Source organism: Castor canadensis, chromosome 4 (genome assembly GCF_047511655.1).
Source record: "Castor canadensis chromosome 4, mCasCan1.hap1v2, whole genome shotgun sequence".
Classification (NCBI taxonomy): Eukaryota; Metazoa; Chordata; class Mammalia; order Rodentia; family Castoridae; genus Castor; species Castor canadensis.
The window spans coordinates 160,257,094-160,274,799 of NC_133389.1; the positions used below are offsets into that span (position 1 = coordinate 160,257,094).

The 17,706-nt window shown below is 35.0% G+C and overlaps 1 protein-coding gene across 13 annotated transcripts in view; it reads right to left on the bottom strand.

Annotated features, from left to right (window-relative positions):
• The window catches only part of Erbb4 (erb-b2 receptor tyrosine kinase 4), a 1,037,871-nt gene that overhangs the window by 47,258 nt on the left and 972,907 nt on the right, over positions 1-17,706 (bottom strand). For all 13 annotated transcript variants that reach the window (XM_074071632.1, XM_074071639.1, XM_074071638.1 and 10 more), the window contains 2 exons: positions 7,098-7,253; positions 5,655-5,730 (listed from right to left, as the gene is read on the bottom strand). In XM_074071632.1, the coding sequence (XP_073927733.1) occupies positions 5,655-5,730; positions 7,098-7,253 (232 nt within the window). The remainder of the gene's footprint in view (positions 1-5,654; positions 5,731-7,097; positions 7,254-17,706) is intronic.

The following is a 17,706-nucleotide window of genomic DNA, read 5'->3' on the forward strand; positions in this document are numbered from 1 at the left end:
CAAAATAATAGAAAATTTCCCAAATCTAGAGAAATCTATTCCCAGACAGACGCAAGAGACCTCCAGAACATCAAACAGACCAGATCAAAATAGAACTACCCCACGGCATATCATCATTAAAACAACAAATACAGAGACCCGAGAAAGAATACTGAAGGCTGTAAGAGAGAAAAAACAAATAACATACAAAGGTAAACTCATCAAAATCACAGCAGACTTTTCAATAGAATCATTAAAAGCAAGAAGAGCTTGAGGTGAGATCTTCAGGGCATTGAATGAAAATAACTTCAACTCCAAGATACTCAGCAAAACTATCATTCAAAATAGATGGAGCAATAACAGTCTTCCATAATAAGCAGAAACTAAAACAATATGTGACCACAAAGTCACCACTACAAAAGATTCTTCAAGGGATTCTGCACACAGAAAGTGAAACCCATCATAACCATGAAAGGGCAGGCAACACCAAACTACAAGTAAAGAAAAAGCAAGACAATAGAGAGTAACCTCAACTTAGGTACACACAATCAAACCTTCAAACAACTAAGACAGCTAAATGACAGGAATCACCACATACCTTATCAGTGCTAACACTTAATGTTAAAGGACTTAATTCACCCATCAAAAGGTACCATTTGATGAAACGGATTAAAAAGGAAGACCCAACAATTTGTTGCTTACAGGAGACCCATCTCACCAACAGAAATAAGCATAGGCTTAGGATGAAAGGCTGGAAGAAGATCTACCAAGCCAATGGCCCCTGAAAACAGGCAGGAGTAGCAATACTTATCTCTGATAAAGGAGACGTCAAACCTACAATGATCAAATGAGATAAAGAAGGACATTCCATATTAATAAAAGGGGAAATAAACAAAAAGGAAATAACAATTATCAACCTATATGCACCCAATGTCAATGCACCCAATTTCATCAAATATACACTGAAGGACGTAAAAGCATATATTAACTCCAACACAGTGGTTGTGGGAGACTTTAATACCCCATTATCATCAATAGATAGGTCATCCAAACAAAAAGTCAATAAAGAAATCTTAGATCTAAAATATACAATAGATCAAATGGACCTACTTGATGTCTACAGAGCATTTCATCCAACTTCTACACAATATACATTCTTCTCAGCAGCCCATGGAACCTTCTCCAAAATAGATCATATCCTAGGGCACAAAGCAAGCCTCAGCAAATATAAAAAAATATAGAAATTATACCATGCATTCTATCTGATCACAATGCATTAAAACTAGAACTCAACAACAAAAGTAAAGACAAAAAACATGCAAACAGCTGAAAACTGAATAACTCACTGCTTAATGAACAATGTGTCATTGATGAAATAAAAGAGGAAATTAAACAGTTCCTAGAAGTCAATGACAATGAAAACACAACCTACCAGAACCTATGGGACACAGCAAAGGCAGTCCTGAGGGAAAAGTTTATAGCCTTGAGTGCATATATTAAAAAGACTGAAAGATCCCAAATCAATGACCTAATGATACATCTCAAACTCCTAGAAAAACAACAAGCAAATCCCAAAACAAATAGAAGGAGAGAAATAATAAAAATAAGAGCTGAAATCAATGAAATAGAAACCAAAAAAAACCACACAAACAATTAATGAAACAAAAAGTTGGTTCTTTGAAAAAATAAACAAGATCAACAGACCCCTGGCAAATCTGACTAAAATGAGGAGAGAAAAAACCCACATTAGTAGAATCAGGAATGCAAAAGGGGAGGTAACAACAAACACCATGGAAGTCCAGGAAATCATCAGAGACTACTTTGAGAACCTATACTCAAATAAAATGGACAGATTTCTGGATACATATGATCATCCAAAACTGAACCAAGAGGATATTAATAAACTGAATAGATCTATAACACAAAATGAAATTGAAGCAGCAATCAAGAGTCTCCCCAAAAAGAAAAGTCCAGGACCTGATGGATTCTCTGCTGAATTCTATCAGACCTTTAAAGAAGAACTGACACCAACCCTCCTCAAACTGTTCTAAGAAATAGAAAGGGAAGGAAAACTGCCAAACACATTTTATGAAGCCAGTATTACACTTATCCCAAAACCATGCAAAGACCCCTCCAAAAAGGAGAACTATAGGCCAATCTCCTTAATGAACATTTATGCAAAAATCCTCAATAAAATAATGGCAAACCAAATTCAACAACACATCAAAAAGATCATTCACCACAACCAAGTAGGCTTCATCCCAGGAATGCAGGGGTGGTTCAACATATGAAAATCAACAAATGTAATAAACCACAATAACAGAATCAAAGACAAAAACCACTTGATCATCTCAATAGATGCAGAAAAAGCCTTTGATAAGATCCAACACCATTTCATGATAAAAGCTCTAAGAAAACTAGGAATAGAAGGAAAGTACCTCAACTTTATAAAAGCTATATATGACAAACCTACAGCCAGCATTCTACTTAATGGAGAAAAACTGAAACCATTCCCTCTAAAATCAGGAACTAGACAAGGATGCCCACTATCTCTATTTCTATTCAATATAGTTCTGGAATTCCTAGCCAGAGCAATTAGGCAAGAAGAAGGAATAAAAGGAATACAAATAGGTAAAGATACTGTCAATATATCCCTACTTGGGGATAGGATGACATGATCCTATACCCTAAAGACCCAAAAAACTCTACTCATAAGATCCTAGACACCATCAATAGCTATAGCAAGGTAGCAAGATATAAAATCAACATAGAAAAATCATTAGCATTTCTATATACTAATAATGAAAAAACTGAGAAAGAATATATGAAAACAATTCCATTTACAATAGCCTCAAAAAAATATCAAATACCTAGTTGTAAACCTAACAAAAGATGTGAATGACCTCTACAAGGAAAACTATAAACTTCTGAAGAAAGACATTGAGGAAGACTATAGAAAGTGGAGAGATCTCCCATGCTCATGGATTGGTAGAATCAACATAGTAAAAATGTTGATACTCTCAAAGGTAATCTACATGTTTAATGCAATTCCCATCAAAATTCCAATGAAATTCATTAAAGAGATTGAAAAATCTACTGTTAAATTTATATGAAAACACAAGAGGCCACGAATAGCCAAGGCAATACTCAGTCAAAACAACAATGCTGAAGGTATCATGATACCTGACTTCAAACTATATTACAAAGCAATAACGATAAAAATAGCATGGTACTGGCACAAAAACAGACATGAAGACCAGTGGAACAGAATAGAGGACCCAGATATGAAGCCACACAACTATAACCAACTTGTCTTTGACAAAGGAGCTAAAACTATATGATGGAGAAAAGACAGCGTCTTCAACAAAAACTGCTGGGAAAACTGGTTAGCAGTCTGCAAAAAACTGAAACTAGATCCATGTATATCACCCTATGCCAATATTAACTCAAAATGGATCAAGGATCTTAATATCAGACCACAAACTCTTAAGTTGGTACAGGAAAGAGTAGGAAATACTCTGGAATTAATAGGTATAGGTAAGAATTTTCTCAATGGAACCCCAGCAGTACAGCAACTAAGAGATAACATAGATAAATGGGACTTCATAAAACTAAAAAAGCTTCCGCTCAACAAAAGAAATGTTCTCTAACCTGAAGAGAACACCCACAGAGTGGGAGAAAATATTTGCCAGCTACACAGGAACTAGAGAAAAGGTTAGATCAAAAAGAATTAACCTAGAAGGTAACACCCATGCACAGGAAATCAATGTGAGTCAATGCCCTGTATAGCTATCCTTATCTCAACCAGCAAAAACCCTTGTTCCTTCCTATTATTACTTATACTCTCTCTACAACAAAATTAGAAATAAGGGCAAAATAGTTTCTGCTGGGTATTGAGGGGGTGGGGAGGAGAGGGAGGGGGCAGAGTGGGTGGTAAGGGAGGGGTTGGGGCAGGGGGGTGAAATGACCCAAGCCTTGTATGCACATATGAATAATAAAAGAAAAAAAAAAGAAAACCAAACCAAAACAAAACAAAACAAAAAAAGAACTTTCTCAATGGAACCCCAGCAGCACAGCAACTAATAGATAGCATAGATAAATGGGACTTCATAAAACTAAAAAAGCTTCTGCTCAACAAAAGAAATGTTCTCTAACCTGAAGAGAACACCCACAGAGTAGGAGAAAATATTTGCCAGCTACACATCAGACAAAGGACTGATAACCAGAATATATAGGGAACTCAAATAACTAAATTCTCCCAAAATTAATGAACCAATAAAGAAATGGGCAAGCGAACTAAACAGAACTTTCTCAAAAGAAGAAATTCAAATGGCCAAAAAACACATGAAAAAATGCTCACCATCTCTAACAATAAAGGAAATGCAAATTAAAACCACACTAAGATTCCACTTCACCCCTGTTAGAATAGCCATCATTAGCAACACCACTAATAACAGGTGTTGGCGAGTATGCAGGGAAAAAGGAACCCTCTTACACTGCTGGTGGGAATGTAAACTAGTACAACCACTCTGGAAAAAAATTTGGAGGCAACTTAAAAAGCTAAACACTGATCTACCATATGATCCAGCAATATCACTCTTGGGGATATACCCAAAAGACTGTGACACAGGTTACTCCAGAGGCACCTGCACATCCATGTTTATTGTGTCACTATTCACAATAGCCAAGTTATGGAAACAGCCAAGATGCCCCACTACTGACAAATGAATTAAGAAAATGTGGCATTTATATACAATGGAATTTTATGCAGCCATGAAGAAGAACGAAATGTTATCATTCACTGGTAAATGGATGGAATTAGAGAACATCATTCTGAGTGAGGTTAGCCTGGTCCCAAAGACCAAAAATCATATGTTCTCCCTGATATGTGGACATTAGATCAAGGGCAAACACAACAAGGTGATTGAACTTTGATCACATGATAAAGCGAGAGCACACAAGGGAGGTATGAGGACAGGTAAGACACCTAAAAAACTAGATAGCATTTATTGCCCTCAACGTAGAGAAACTAAAGCAGATACTTTAAAGCAACTGAGGCCAATAGGACAAGGGGACTAGGAAGTAGAGAAAAGATTAGATCAAGAAGAATTAACCTAGAAGGTAACACACACGCACAGGAAATCAGTGCAAGTCAATACCCTGTATAACTACCCTTATCTCAACCAGCAAAAACCCTTGCTCCTTCCTATTATTACTTATACTCTCTCTTCAACAAAATTAGAGATAAGGGCAAAATAGTTTCTGCCGGGTATTGAGGGGTGGGGGAGAGAGGGAGGGGGCGGGGGGGCTAGGGAGCGGGTGGGGGAAGTGGGATAAATGACCCAAACATTGTATGCACATATGAATGAAAAAAATGAACAATTAGACAACTCATAGAGACATTAGTATTTTATATTTTAGAGAAGCGGAAATAGCAAAACAGTCAGGTAATAATCCTCTTCAGTTTAGTTTAGTTTAGTCTGTGTGTGTGTGTGTGTGTGTGTGTGTGTGAGAGAGAGAGAGAGAGAGAGAGGGAGAGCAAAATGTTAATTCCTTCAGCTAATAAGTTAGGTATTTCTAACACAATAAAATTAATATGCCTTCATTATCTTACACGAACTAAACACATTTGTTTTTGCCTTCAAAGCCCTAATTCCCTAAGAAGATTTACTTACCATAGCTCCAAACATCACTCTGATGGGTGAATTTCCTGTAATGTATACACTCCAGGGCCATCCATTTAATTGGCATCTATAGAAAAATAAGAAATAAAAAACCATTTATGTATTTCCTAAATGCTAATATCTGGAACGACTTCAATAATATTTTTATATAAATAGATTATTTTTCAAGACAGGAAACAAATGAATTGAAATTTATAAAATTCATTAAGTGAATTAAACCCAAAGATACATTTCTAAAAGCTTTATAAATAGTAAACAGTAAAATAATATGGAATATTTTTCTGTTTTTCTTAGTATGTCCAGTGTTTAAGCTAATATTATGAGCCATGATATCAAATCTAAACTTCGAATACATGTGTCTCAAAAACGTGTCCATGTCATATATTTTCTCAGAAATGAGAATTCTTACATTCTCAGTAATCCCCTTTTATCCTCAGAAACATTTTGGGTCACAAGTACAATGGATTCTTTCTATACTTGCCTCCTCCTCCTCTCCTGTCATATAATTTGATTACTAAATTGCCTAAAATCATCAATTCCAAAGTTAGCTTTGCTTTGTTCCCCAACCTAAAATGACCTCCCTTGTCTTGGCTAGCCAGTACTGAAAATATGTACCATTTTCAAAATAGGAGCTAGGATATGAAAGAATGTGAGAGGATCAGCACAAATCCATCATCACTACAAGAAAAACAACTCAACCCATGTACCATGCTGGTGATGGGTCAGCAGCATGCATTTAAAATCGAAGGGCAGCAAAATATAGTTGGGAATATAATTAGATTCTATGAAATAAAGATAAACACTTCTACTTTGCAGTTGAAAGCTTAAAACTAAATAGGTCTTTGAAATCATGAGGTTGGCTGCTCACCAAGGTGACACCAAGGTAACTCTATGATAGAATCATGGTATTCAGTGAAAGGGAACAGAAGACACATTGAAAGTAATTTCCCAATGGGCAAAGAGTTAGCAGACTTTCTGGACTACAGACATTGTGTTTAAAAAGTAAGCTTAAATCACAGGTGGCTTGATAAAGACTTAATGGTTACCAGGCATTTAAAGCTATAATGAATCTTGTTTTAGACAAATCTTACAGCTGTAGGTTCTAAAGACAAGTGAAATCATGTGATTTATAGACTTCTTCTGTGCCATCTTGTAGGGAATTTCAAAGCTGTGGTCTCAAACTATTGGAACCTGATACTAAACAGGCAGGCTAATAAAATCAAGGAAATACCAGATAATTCCTCAAAACTGAAGGTTTTAAAGTTGTTTTTGTGTGTGCTGCCTTGGAATAAGATTTGTATATAGACAGTTATGTAAGAGTTCAAGGGTAAAAAAAATCATTGTGGAACATTTGGAACCCTTTCATTGCAAAACGTTTATAATATATAATTGGATGGCAGTTTTGAGCCATATTGCTCTCAAAAAGATACCTACCTTTCCTCCATCAGCATTATACTCTTTTTCATCTCCTTCTAAGAGTCGGGCTAAGCCAAAATCTGTGATCTTCACATGGTTTGGAGATTTCACTAAGACATTGCGGGCTGCCAAATCCCGATGAACAAGCCGCCTTTCTTCCAGGTACATCATCCCCTAGAAACACCAAGTTCCACAGAGAAAGTCACCTAATGCCTAGGTTTTCCCACATTCTAAGACAAAATATCTTGGCATTCTGTTTAAAGTACTTCATTTCTTTATGTAAAGCCAGAATCCTGAAATATTTTCAAAATTAGAGAAAACCTGTTGGGGTTGTGGATAGCTTTTGGCCTTTTCCTTCCTGGAGTCCTTTAAAGAAAAATGAATTACCTGAGCATAAGCTAAACGTAAGATCTTTGTCCCAGGGATGTGATAGCCTTCTGCAAACACATTAGTGAGGTGTGCAGATATCTTAGGTACAGTAACATACACTTAGGCTGACCACGCATCATTACTTATCATTTTCTTTTCTGTCTCTTCTGCTTAATGTCATCCTCCCTACACACCCACTCCAAACGAATATGCTTATCCAAAACTTTTTTAAATATTGAGTTTCCAAGGTACCAAAATTACCATCACAGATTCTATCAAAGCTGAAGAATTATATTATTCTTATCAGTTATGCACAGAACGAAGTATACCCTAGGGGTCTTAAAAGTCTATATTATTTTTTAAAGGCATCTATGACATTAGTTGTCATTGTAAGAACCCACAAGTGAAATTATATAGTTTATAATGACCCACAAATTAGACTTTAATATGTTATCTTCATAAACCATAGAAGAAAATTAAAAATAAAATTTATTGCTGATTGCTAACAAGAGACATAGTTGGTTTCCCCAAAATACATGGATACACCTACATGTACACACATATACATAAACATACATATATACAAATTCATAAAATAATGATCCATAGAAATAATAGTTAATTAGTTATTCTTCAGTAGTAGAATAATGAAGTTGTTAAATTCTATCCTTAACTTAAAAGGTTATTTAAAACCAAGGCAATAAACTCAAAGGTCTAGATTAGATTAGAGTGAGCATATTTTTATTAAAGAATTAGGGAAAATGCTATATTTGATAATTTCAGTGGTAAAAAAGTCTTTATTCAAAAAACCAATAGAATTATTATAAAAGGGTTGAAGTATACTCTCGTGCCAATTGCAAATCAATGCTGTTGGCAGTTAACATTACAACTACAAGACTCTGAAGGATTAATGTTTTCTGATATCAAAACACAAGCTGTGGAAAACAGACACATAAATCACATAGGTCAAAAAATTATGAACCGTATACCCGGTGTAGTGTAAAGAGAAGATTGCTTCAAACAGCATCATGAGCCAAGCTCTATATAAATGCCCATTAAAAACAACTGGTAGAAATACCATCTGAAATTGTCCAATCAGTCAGCTGTTAGGTGACACCACATAGATTAGTGTTTTCTGAAATCCACTCACAAATGGTATTTATGGGGTTTTTGCCCTCTTTCCTAAGAGTGCTTTTTGTTTGAGTATACCATGTGGGACATTCCTAAAATAAGATGAATCAGAGAACATATAGCACTTATATGACTTAAAGCATCAAAAGTAAATAACTTATTGCCTTAGAGATAAAGTATTTTCACATCTTCCCAAATAATTTTGTCCCTGTAACAAATGTAAGCAAAAGCATTCATTATTCTCTTTCTTACCACCTGCATATCAGAAAATAGAAAGTGTGTTGGCAATATGTTAATATTCAGATCCACACACATATTTAATAGAGCCTATGTTCTGCACACTGTGGAGGCAAAAAGTGAGTCAGATAAGGTCTCTGAATTAAGAACAGAACCTAATTAATAAAGTAGAAAGATATGAGGAAAAATGGAATTAGACCGCATGATACTTGTGAAGGCATTTAAGAAGAGCTGAATTCTGAGGATCTTTGTAGTATAGCCTAGCAAATATGCATAAGATGAGAGACTTCAGAAAGATAGCCAGGCTTAAGTATGGTGTGGAGGCTGAAATCACAGGCAGAGAGAATAAGCATGGGGACATCAGTGACATGTGCACTTGGACAAAGGAGTATAGTTTTTGCATTTCTGAAGCACAGTGCATAAGGGAAGGACAGTGAGCTATGAGACTCAAAAAGTAAAAAGAGGCACAATCCAAGGAGGGTTCCTTATATGTCATTGTAGAGAATTCCAATGTAGCAAAGAGAAAGTTGTTTAAAAAAGGGAGAGACCCAATTATCATTGGTCTCACACTTTTTGCCTAGCACTGAACATAGACCATGATCTTCTTATCTATGTATCTTTTATCATTTATAACAATCCTCTGACTCCTACATGCATGAGTGATTCGGACTTCTACTAACCTAGGTCAGAAGACATACTGTATTTATAAAATAAAATGGTCATCCTTGGTAATGAACAAGGAGAGTAAATTGAAAATGATTCTTTTTTTTTTTTTAACTCTTTAATTTTGGTAGATAATGATTGTTTCAACTAAATGGCATTCTAATAGAAATATAATTTACAGATTTCTTAAACATGTACAAGAATAGTAATATATATTTATAAATAGAGAAAGACTAATCACAAAGATACTTAAGACTGCAAGGCCCAAATGGTTGTATACTCTCCAAATTCATATGTTGAAATCCTACACTTCAAGGCCATGGTTTTAAGAAATGAGGCCTTTGATAGGTCATGACTAGGTCATGAGGGCAGAGACCTTAAGAATGCTATCAGTGCTCTATCAAACAATAGAGTGACCTATTGTTTCTTCAGCCATGTGAGATTATGTTAGAAACCAGAAATTCACCAAACACCAAAATTTCTGGTACCTTATTCTTGACCTTTACAGTCTCTTAACACTGTGACAAATTTCTGTTGTTTATAAGCCACCCAGTTTATGGTATTTCCTTATAGCATCTCAAACAGACCAAGACACTTGAAATGACACATTCTACAATATGAAGGAAAGTTCAAAAATTCTAAAAGTTCTTTGATAGTCTATGTGCAAAGCCTCAATATGTGATAGATTATTTTGAAACTTCACACCATTTTTCCAGACAAAAAAAAATTTTTTTCATTAAAATACTGAAAACTCAATTCAGGAAACCATTCATTAAATGCAATAAAACCAGAATGATTTGTCATTATTAACTATCAAATGTATTTGTATAGTTTCTTTGTAACTATGAAACATCATTGTGCAGATGCGTACTTTTAAATCACTAATTATGACTGCCACTTTAGTCCTATTTTCACACCTGGAATAAAGTGTTAAAAGAGTTTAATAAAATCACATTTTCTGTTAGATTCCTTCAAAATAAAATCACTGTGCAGATTAAAGTGAGATGCAACTAAGGAAGGAGACAGTTATTAGTAGTAGTGGTGACAGAAATAAATGGATGAAGTCCCTGGAAACCCAAAGATGAATGATGGAAGAACATTTGTGATCATTGGTTAAAGATAAACCTGATTCTTTTCTCGACAGCATCCCTACAAGACCCTGGCAGGCTAACTCAAGAGGGAACATAGTGAGAATACTAACACCACAACTAACAGAGCAAGTATTTAGAAAACAGCAGGGACTAAATAAATTGCTTCTACATTGGTTCATCACCTTACTCCTATGGAATATATATTGTTCTCATTCCATTTTAAATTTTAGAGGTCAAGTTCCTTACTCCAATTCATCTAGCTAATGAGTGGTAGAATTAGGATTCAGTTCCTTGCTGTAGGATTGTAAAACCTACACATGTAAGTCTATCTCTTCTCTTTGATGTGTCACAAGATCGTGTGGGCATGTAGAAATTAATATGCACAGATGAGTCATAGAGCTTTAAAAATTCTTATGGTTTTGCCAAAACCAAAAGAAATCAGAGGTTTGTGAATTTCAGGGCATAATGAAATTGATTGACTTATGTTTTAAAATTTTATATTTAACATCCAGCTAAATTATAGTTTTTTTTATAACTTAACAGGACTTTTAATTGTGTAAATTTGAGACTCCATTCTTGTTTTTGACCACAGGCTATGCAGAACGGTGGAGTGGGTATGAATATAGATTCTAAAGTCAATTGTCTGGTTAGAATCACAGATCTTCCATGTTTTGGATGTGTGACTTTGGGCAAATTATTTAACCTCTCTGTCATCACCTTCTTTCTCTTTAAAAATGTACAGTATCACCTATATAATATAACAGGTTAAATGGGTATAATAGCACCTACTCCAGAGGTTGTTAATGAGGATTAAATAAATAAGTATATAAAATGCTTACATAATGCAGACATATGGTGAGTATAGAACATGCAAATTTTTATTATTGTTCCACAGATAAATATCAACAACTCTGGATTGGACAAGAATTACCTACTTTAGATGGGATTGCCTATTTCAAAGCGATCTGTGAGCCTCAGTTAACACATCATAGTGGGTACTCAGTAAATGTTTGCAAATAGTGAGAGACCATACCCTACCCATCATAATTAATGTGTGGATACAAATTTCAATATTATTACTATTCAAAGTCTCATTTTAATAATGATTCACCAGAGGAGGTTGTCATAAAAGAAGAAGGAACAATTAGGGGATATAATAAAAGATTTGGTGCTCTCCATAAATATATCACAGATTTCAGGAATTTATTGAAGATAAAGATCACAAACAAGCTAGTTCTAAAAGTCTTCAAGGCTGCAGAATATTTTCCATGAGTTAATAAAATAGAAGATTCCCTATACCAAAATGTCTACCCTTTATCACACAACATGTAGCGGAGTTTTTGGTAGACGTGTTTTAGGAATATTTTGTCTACTTCATGATCCATGTGTTACAAGTCCAATTTGTCCAAACTATTCATAATTTGCAATTTCCCATACTATTTATAATTTCACCATTTTTCATATGTTCTTTTTCAGGCTGCAGTAAGTTTTCAAATGATGCTTACTTTTTTATGTTTTGCTCATACCTCTTGAAGTGTGCATACAGTAAATATGAACTAGCTGGAGAATTTTACTCTTGATTTTCAAAACCATACTAGGATACAAAAATCTGAGAAATTTTTTATTAGAGTTGAATTTAAAGTTGTAATCTTTGATTAGGATCAACTCATGAATTCTCCTATGGGAAAAAATCAGAAAGTGACTTCATATTAAAATATCATTATGGGAGGTGTGAATATGATTTAACTATATGCTATACATGTTTGAAAATGTCAAAATGAAACCAATTACTTTATATAATTAATAAAATATTTAAGTTAAGAATAAAATGTCACTATAAACACCTGGCAATGACCTTGTTTTCGATCTTATAATATTTGAGTCTCAGATAACTAGGTAAAAATATGGTGACTATGTTTTCATTTAAGGTGAATGTATACTTCCCAGCTACAGAAAGTTAAAAGACATCAAGGTGGACTGGACTATTTCTGACAATAAATATTTGCTTCTCACATATTGACCATGAGACAATTTCATCAAATACTTCTGTGAACCAAAAAATTAGAAGCTGCAATCAGCTCTCACAGGTGTTTATCTCTGGAGTTAACAAGTGTACTTTTTTTTCTGTTTTCATTCTAATAACTCTAAGCTTTTTTAATAACAGGAAGCTTCAGAAAATCTAGCTTCAAATGAAAATCTTTCCTCTCCTCCTTTGCCTTCTAAATGCAGTTCTATCTCTGAGGAAAAAAAAATCAAACTACAATGATTATTCCTGTTAGGGCTAAAATTATGAGCATATTCAAGCAAGAAAGGGATATTTTAGAATGGAGTCACTTATTTTATCTAAATCGTGCATGAAGGGAAACTAAGGGGGCTCTGTGCTGACCAAATCAACTGAGAATTCTTTCAACCAGCGGGGTCCACAGCATGGCAGAAAGAACACAGAACTGACCATTGTGAGATACAAGTCCTTGACACATTGCTAGCTAGGTTTATGACCACAGGGACTCATTTCACTTCTGCTATAAAAGTGACAGATTGGTCTAAATGATCTCTGAGGTTACCTCTAGCTTTAAATTTTCATTCCATGATAGATAGTACCATAAAATACAACTATCTTAAATATTAAATTGTGGGTCAATAATAGACACAGAGAACAGTGATGAGGTAGAGTAGATGTCTATTGTCAAATGGTTAGTGAGAGTATCGGATATATTTTCATAAAAGTCATTTTAGTACAATCTAAGTTTAAGACATCAGACTCTAGAAGTAAACTGTGGCTTCTTCCTGGATAAGGGAACTTGACACATCATTTGTATGGCTCACTCTCCTAACCTGTTAAATGGGGGTAACGACAATGTGTACTCTGAGCATTTTCCTGAGGATTCAGTGGCTTATGTGTAACACACTTAGAACATTCAATATTCTGGGATGTATTTCCTAAATAGTAATCTCAAATTATTCGTATTAAAAATAAAATTGACAACTGCAAGGAAAAACGAATGACAGCTAGTTTAAACACCTTTTTGTTGCTCTCTGGTAGTAACTTCTGTTTCTCATTCTATTTGTTCCCGCATATTCTTCCTATTATTCCACTCAGAGAAACAAAGACAGATTCACATGGCTGTCCTGGGCTAGTGTGGAGGTAATACGCACAGCTAATTCTCACATATTCATATCCCCTATTATTTTATTTATTTGTTTTTGGTGGCACTGGGATTTGAACTCAGGTTTGAACCTCACACTTTCTAGTTAGGTACTCTTATCGCTTGAGCCACTCTGCCAGGCTTCACAAATTTTTCAACTGTAGATATGATCTTCAAGAGACTTATTAGGTTGCAGATCTTCAGAAGATTTTGGAATATTGATAAAAGTCAGTTTTCCATCATTTAAATAAAATTTAATGAAAAATATATTTTGCTATATACTTTAAATGTATTTTTCAAAATAGTCTCAATAATGTAGCATACTTGCACATAGTAGGTGTTGTGGAGTGCTGCTCAGAAACCTCCTCAGACCCAAATTACTCACACCCTCTCTTCTCTCCCTTCCTCTCTCCTCCTCTTATTTATTCCCCCTGGTAGTAATAATGTTGGCCAATAGTGTTGGCTGCATATGGCTCTTATAGCAGCTACATCTGTCTTGGGACATTGACACCCTCACCACCCATCACAGAGGAAGCTGCTTCACTTGGGGTTTCTGCCTCCAAAAGGCAGTCCCAATCCAGAGACTGATGTAGACTTACAAAGGTTATAACCCTCTGGATTATTATGAAGCACTATTCTAGCTCCAGAGATCTTAGCAGCTACATTTTCATTGTAGCCCAGTGTTTTCCTCTGTCCAAACTACTTTTTCTCACTGCTTGTAGGTTGTTTCTGAGAACTCTTGCCAAAAATCTTCCTGCAGGCAAACCTGCCTTAGGGACTGTTTTCTAAGAAAAATGGGAGTGGCTTTCCCCACTTTGCTTTTCTTCACGATTTCAGTTGAAGAGAAAATTTTAGCTAAATCATGCTCTATAAATCGTGCATACTGTTATCGTTGTTCCCTTATATTCTCTGCTTAAATCTCATTTTTCTGTCCATCTTGAGTACCCACATTAGTGGTTTTAAAGTATGTCCTTAAATTTCTTCTCCATATGTTTACTTAACTTTAGCTCTATTTTTTAAAGAGGTGTCTCATGTTATTTTTAATACATAAATAGTTTGTGGATTGAGTATCATGTTTCACTCATTATGATTTTTTAGATTCAAACATTTGTGTAAGTTATCCAGTTTATTGCTTCATAAACTCAGATATATACACATACACTCACTATCAGTTTTTGTCCATTTCTCTATTGATGGTTATTAAATTTCTTCCACTTTTTGATGTACAAGCAACAGTGAATTATACAGTTTGTACAATGGTACAAATATCCTTGACAATGTAATCTGCTAATTTTAGTATGGGATTCTAGACAAATAATAATACTAATAGTCACTGTGGAAGACGAACACAGAGAGGGTACTCGTTAATTGAGAACACAGATCATATGGGAAAGACAAAATATATTTGTATATATTTCCATTATACCCATTTATAACTATAAAACAGTTAACATGTATTAAGCAATTACTCTACCAAGTATGTTTTAAGTGCTTTGCATATAGAAATTCACGAGAATCCAGTGAAATCTGTGCTACTGCTACTTTATTATTCCTTTTTGAAGATCAGACAACTGATATACAAAGAAGTAAAATAACTTACCCCAAGAAGATAACTAGTGCTGACCCAGGTCACCAGAACCAAGAGTTGACTGTAGGAAGTTTGATTCTAAAGGCAATGCTCTTAACTGTCTTTCTGTATGATCATATAAATAAAACTATTCTCAACTGACTGTAAGCCCAAATATGAAACTAACAAAAATAGTATGCATAACTGAATGACTGTTATATAGACAATGAGCACACCTGGAAATCAGAGAAAACTCTTGTATCCAATAAGGCTTACGTACAAACCTCTTTAGTTTTGCTGGTTTCCCCAAGGATGGTGCCTCGGGAGGCACTTAAAAAAACAACTATAATCATGCATTTTTTAATCACTTGGATACATTAGGAGAAATGTGTTGTCAGGAAATTTTGTCATTGTGCTAACATTACAGAGTGTACTTGTATGGTACACACTTAGATGGTGTGATTCAATCACTTAACATAGCCTCCTGGTGTAATCAAGAGACTCAGTAAACTGAACATACATGAGGCTACTACCAAGATAACATGGCAGTGAACTTTTTTTAAGTAGAAAAAGTAAAATCCACACTAAAGACAAAAGTATAGTAAATACTAAAGCAGTAATTTAATCATCTATTATAATTATCAAGAATTATGTACTGCGCATAATTTATGTGTCAGGCTTTTATCACTGGTAGCACAAAATGTTTGTTTACACAAGCATCACCACACACATGTGAGCATTGCCTTACACTACAATGTTCCCATGGTCTGACTGTGTATTTTCAACAACTCAAAGATTGCCGGCATTGAACTGGTACTTAATAGAAGTTTGTGATTCGATTAAATGAAACGAGAAGACCAAAATTTTGTAGGCTCTCTGGAAGTAGACATTTTTCTTTACAGTATAGGTAGAACAAATTTAAATCTACAACTTTGATGATGAAATAGAGGAAAGTAAGTCCTGAGGCAGTTAGCCAAACCCCAGACTATGGTACTAGACCATCAAGGGGAGTGAATGGCGATGCTATTTACAGATTCCCGAACCTAGCAATTTTTTTATTCTTTTTCCCTACATTTTCTTTGGAAGTTCTATTCACCTCTCTTCACAATCTTTTGCAAAATTACATTTGAAGAACAGCCCCACTGGGACTCAAAAATCCCTCTTAACAAAACCAAAAATATAAGATCAATAAAGAAAAACAACAAAAAGGTAAATTAAACAGCATGTGTGAGAAGCCTCTACTCTCCTACCAAATGAATTGTAGGTAAAAAGCTCATCTGCCTTGATCAAAGGAATACTAGTAGGCAACAACTTTCACCTACCATTGACCTCAAGCCAATATGATTACAATGGGAGGAGTGAATTGTGTGGCAGCTGCACTCCACACTCTCTGAGGGAGGTGTACTTAAAATGGATTACTTCTATTCCTTAGGCAGCCGATCAATAAGGATGTGGATTGCAATGAGAAAGGAGATGTTTGTGGGCTGTAGTAGTTATCCTCTGTGTCTTCCCAGAAATTAATTAAAAATCAATGAAGTGTGCAACCTATTAATACAGCAACCTCTAGATTAGCTGTTAGAAGCTGAACCTTTCTTTGAAAATACATCTTGTACAAATAAACTCAAACACTATAGAGAGGAGGTTGAAAGTCTGACACCTTAGTTATAATTGAGCAGAAACTGATCATGCCTAATGCTTTGTGGTTTTATAAACTCAGGGGCGAGGATATGCATATTCAACTCTTCTTCTTGTGTCAATTGTATTAAATTGTATGAGGTATCATTATTACAAAGCAAAACTTCTGCATCACATAGACCTAAAGAATTTCAATCATGATTTCCTTAGGTGTAATTTGTGTATTTATGAGTCATGAGAGTTGAGTTGTAACTACTGACTATTGTTAAATAAGTACCTTCCCATGAAAATGTGAAATTCCTAGAATATTAAAGATTTTTATGTGATTTGTGCCAATTTAGTATTCATGTAAGGAGCTATAACCTGTGTCGTTCAGTTCAGTTCTGCCTCTGTCTCATTTGGTCATTAATGGACCTAGCATACACATGCAAATGGTTACCCAGTATGTGTAAAACTCAATGGTGGTACTCACATACTCCTTCCTGGAACTCAAGCAGACATTTTCCAGTTGCGTGGGACCCATGCTTCTCTTGCACAGGTTCATTCCTCCTTTAAGTCCTCAGAAGACTCTGAACCAAGTCTTCCAGTTTTCCTCTCAATCCCTTATGGACAATCGACAAGCCCATTTTAGAGTACTTTCTTGTTTCAACCTTTGCATTTTCTCTGGGACAGAATTAAATCTATGCCTTTGTCTCTCTTCCCTACCGAAAGACTCAAAGGGAAACCTGCCTCATACCTTGGTTCATTTTATAGCCCAATTATTACCATATTACATATCACCACATACC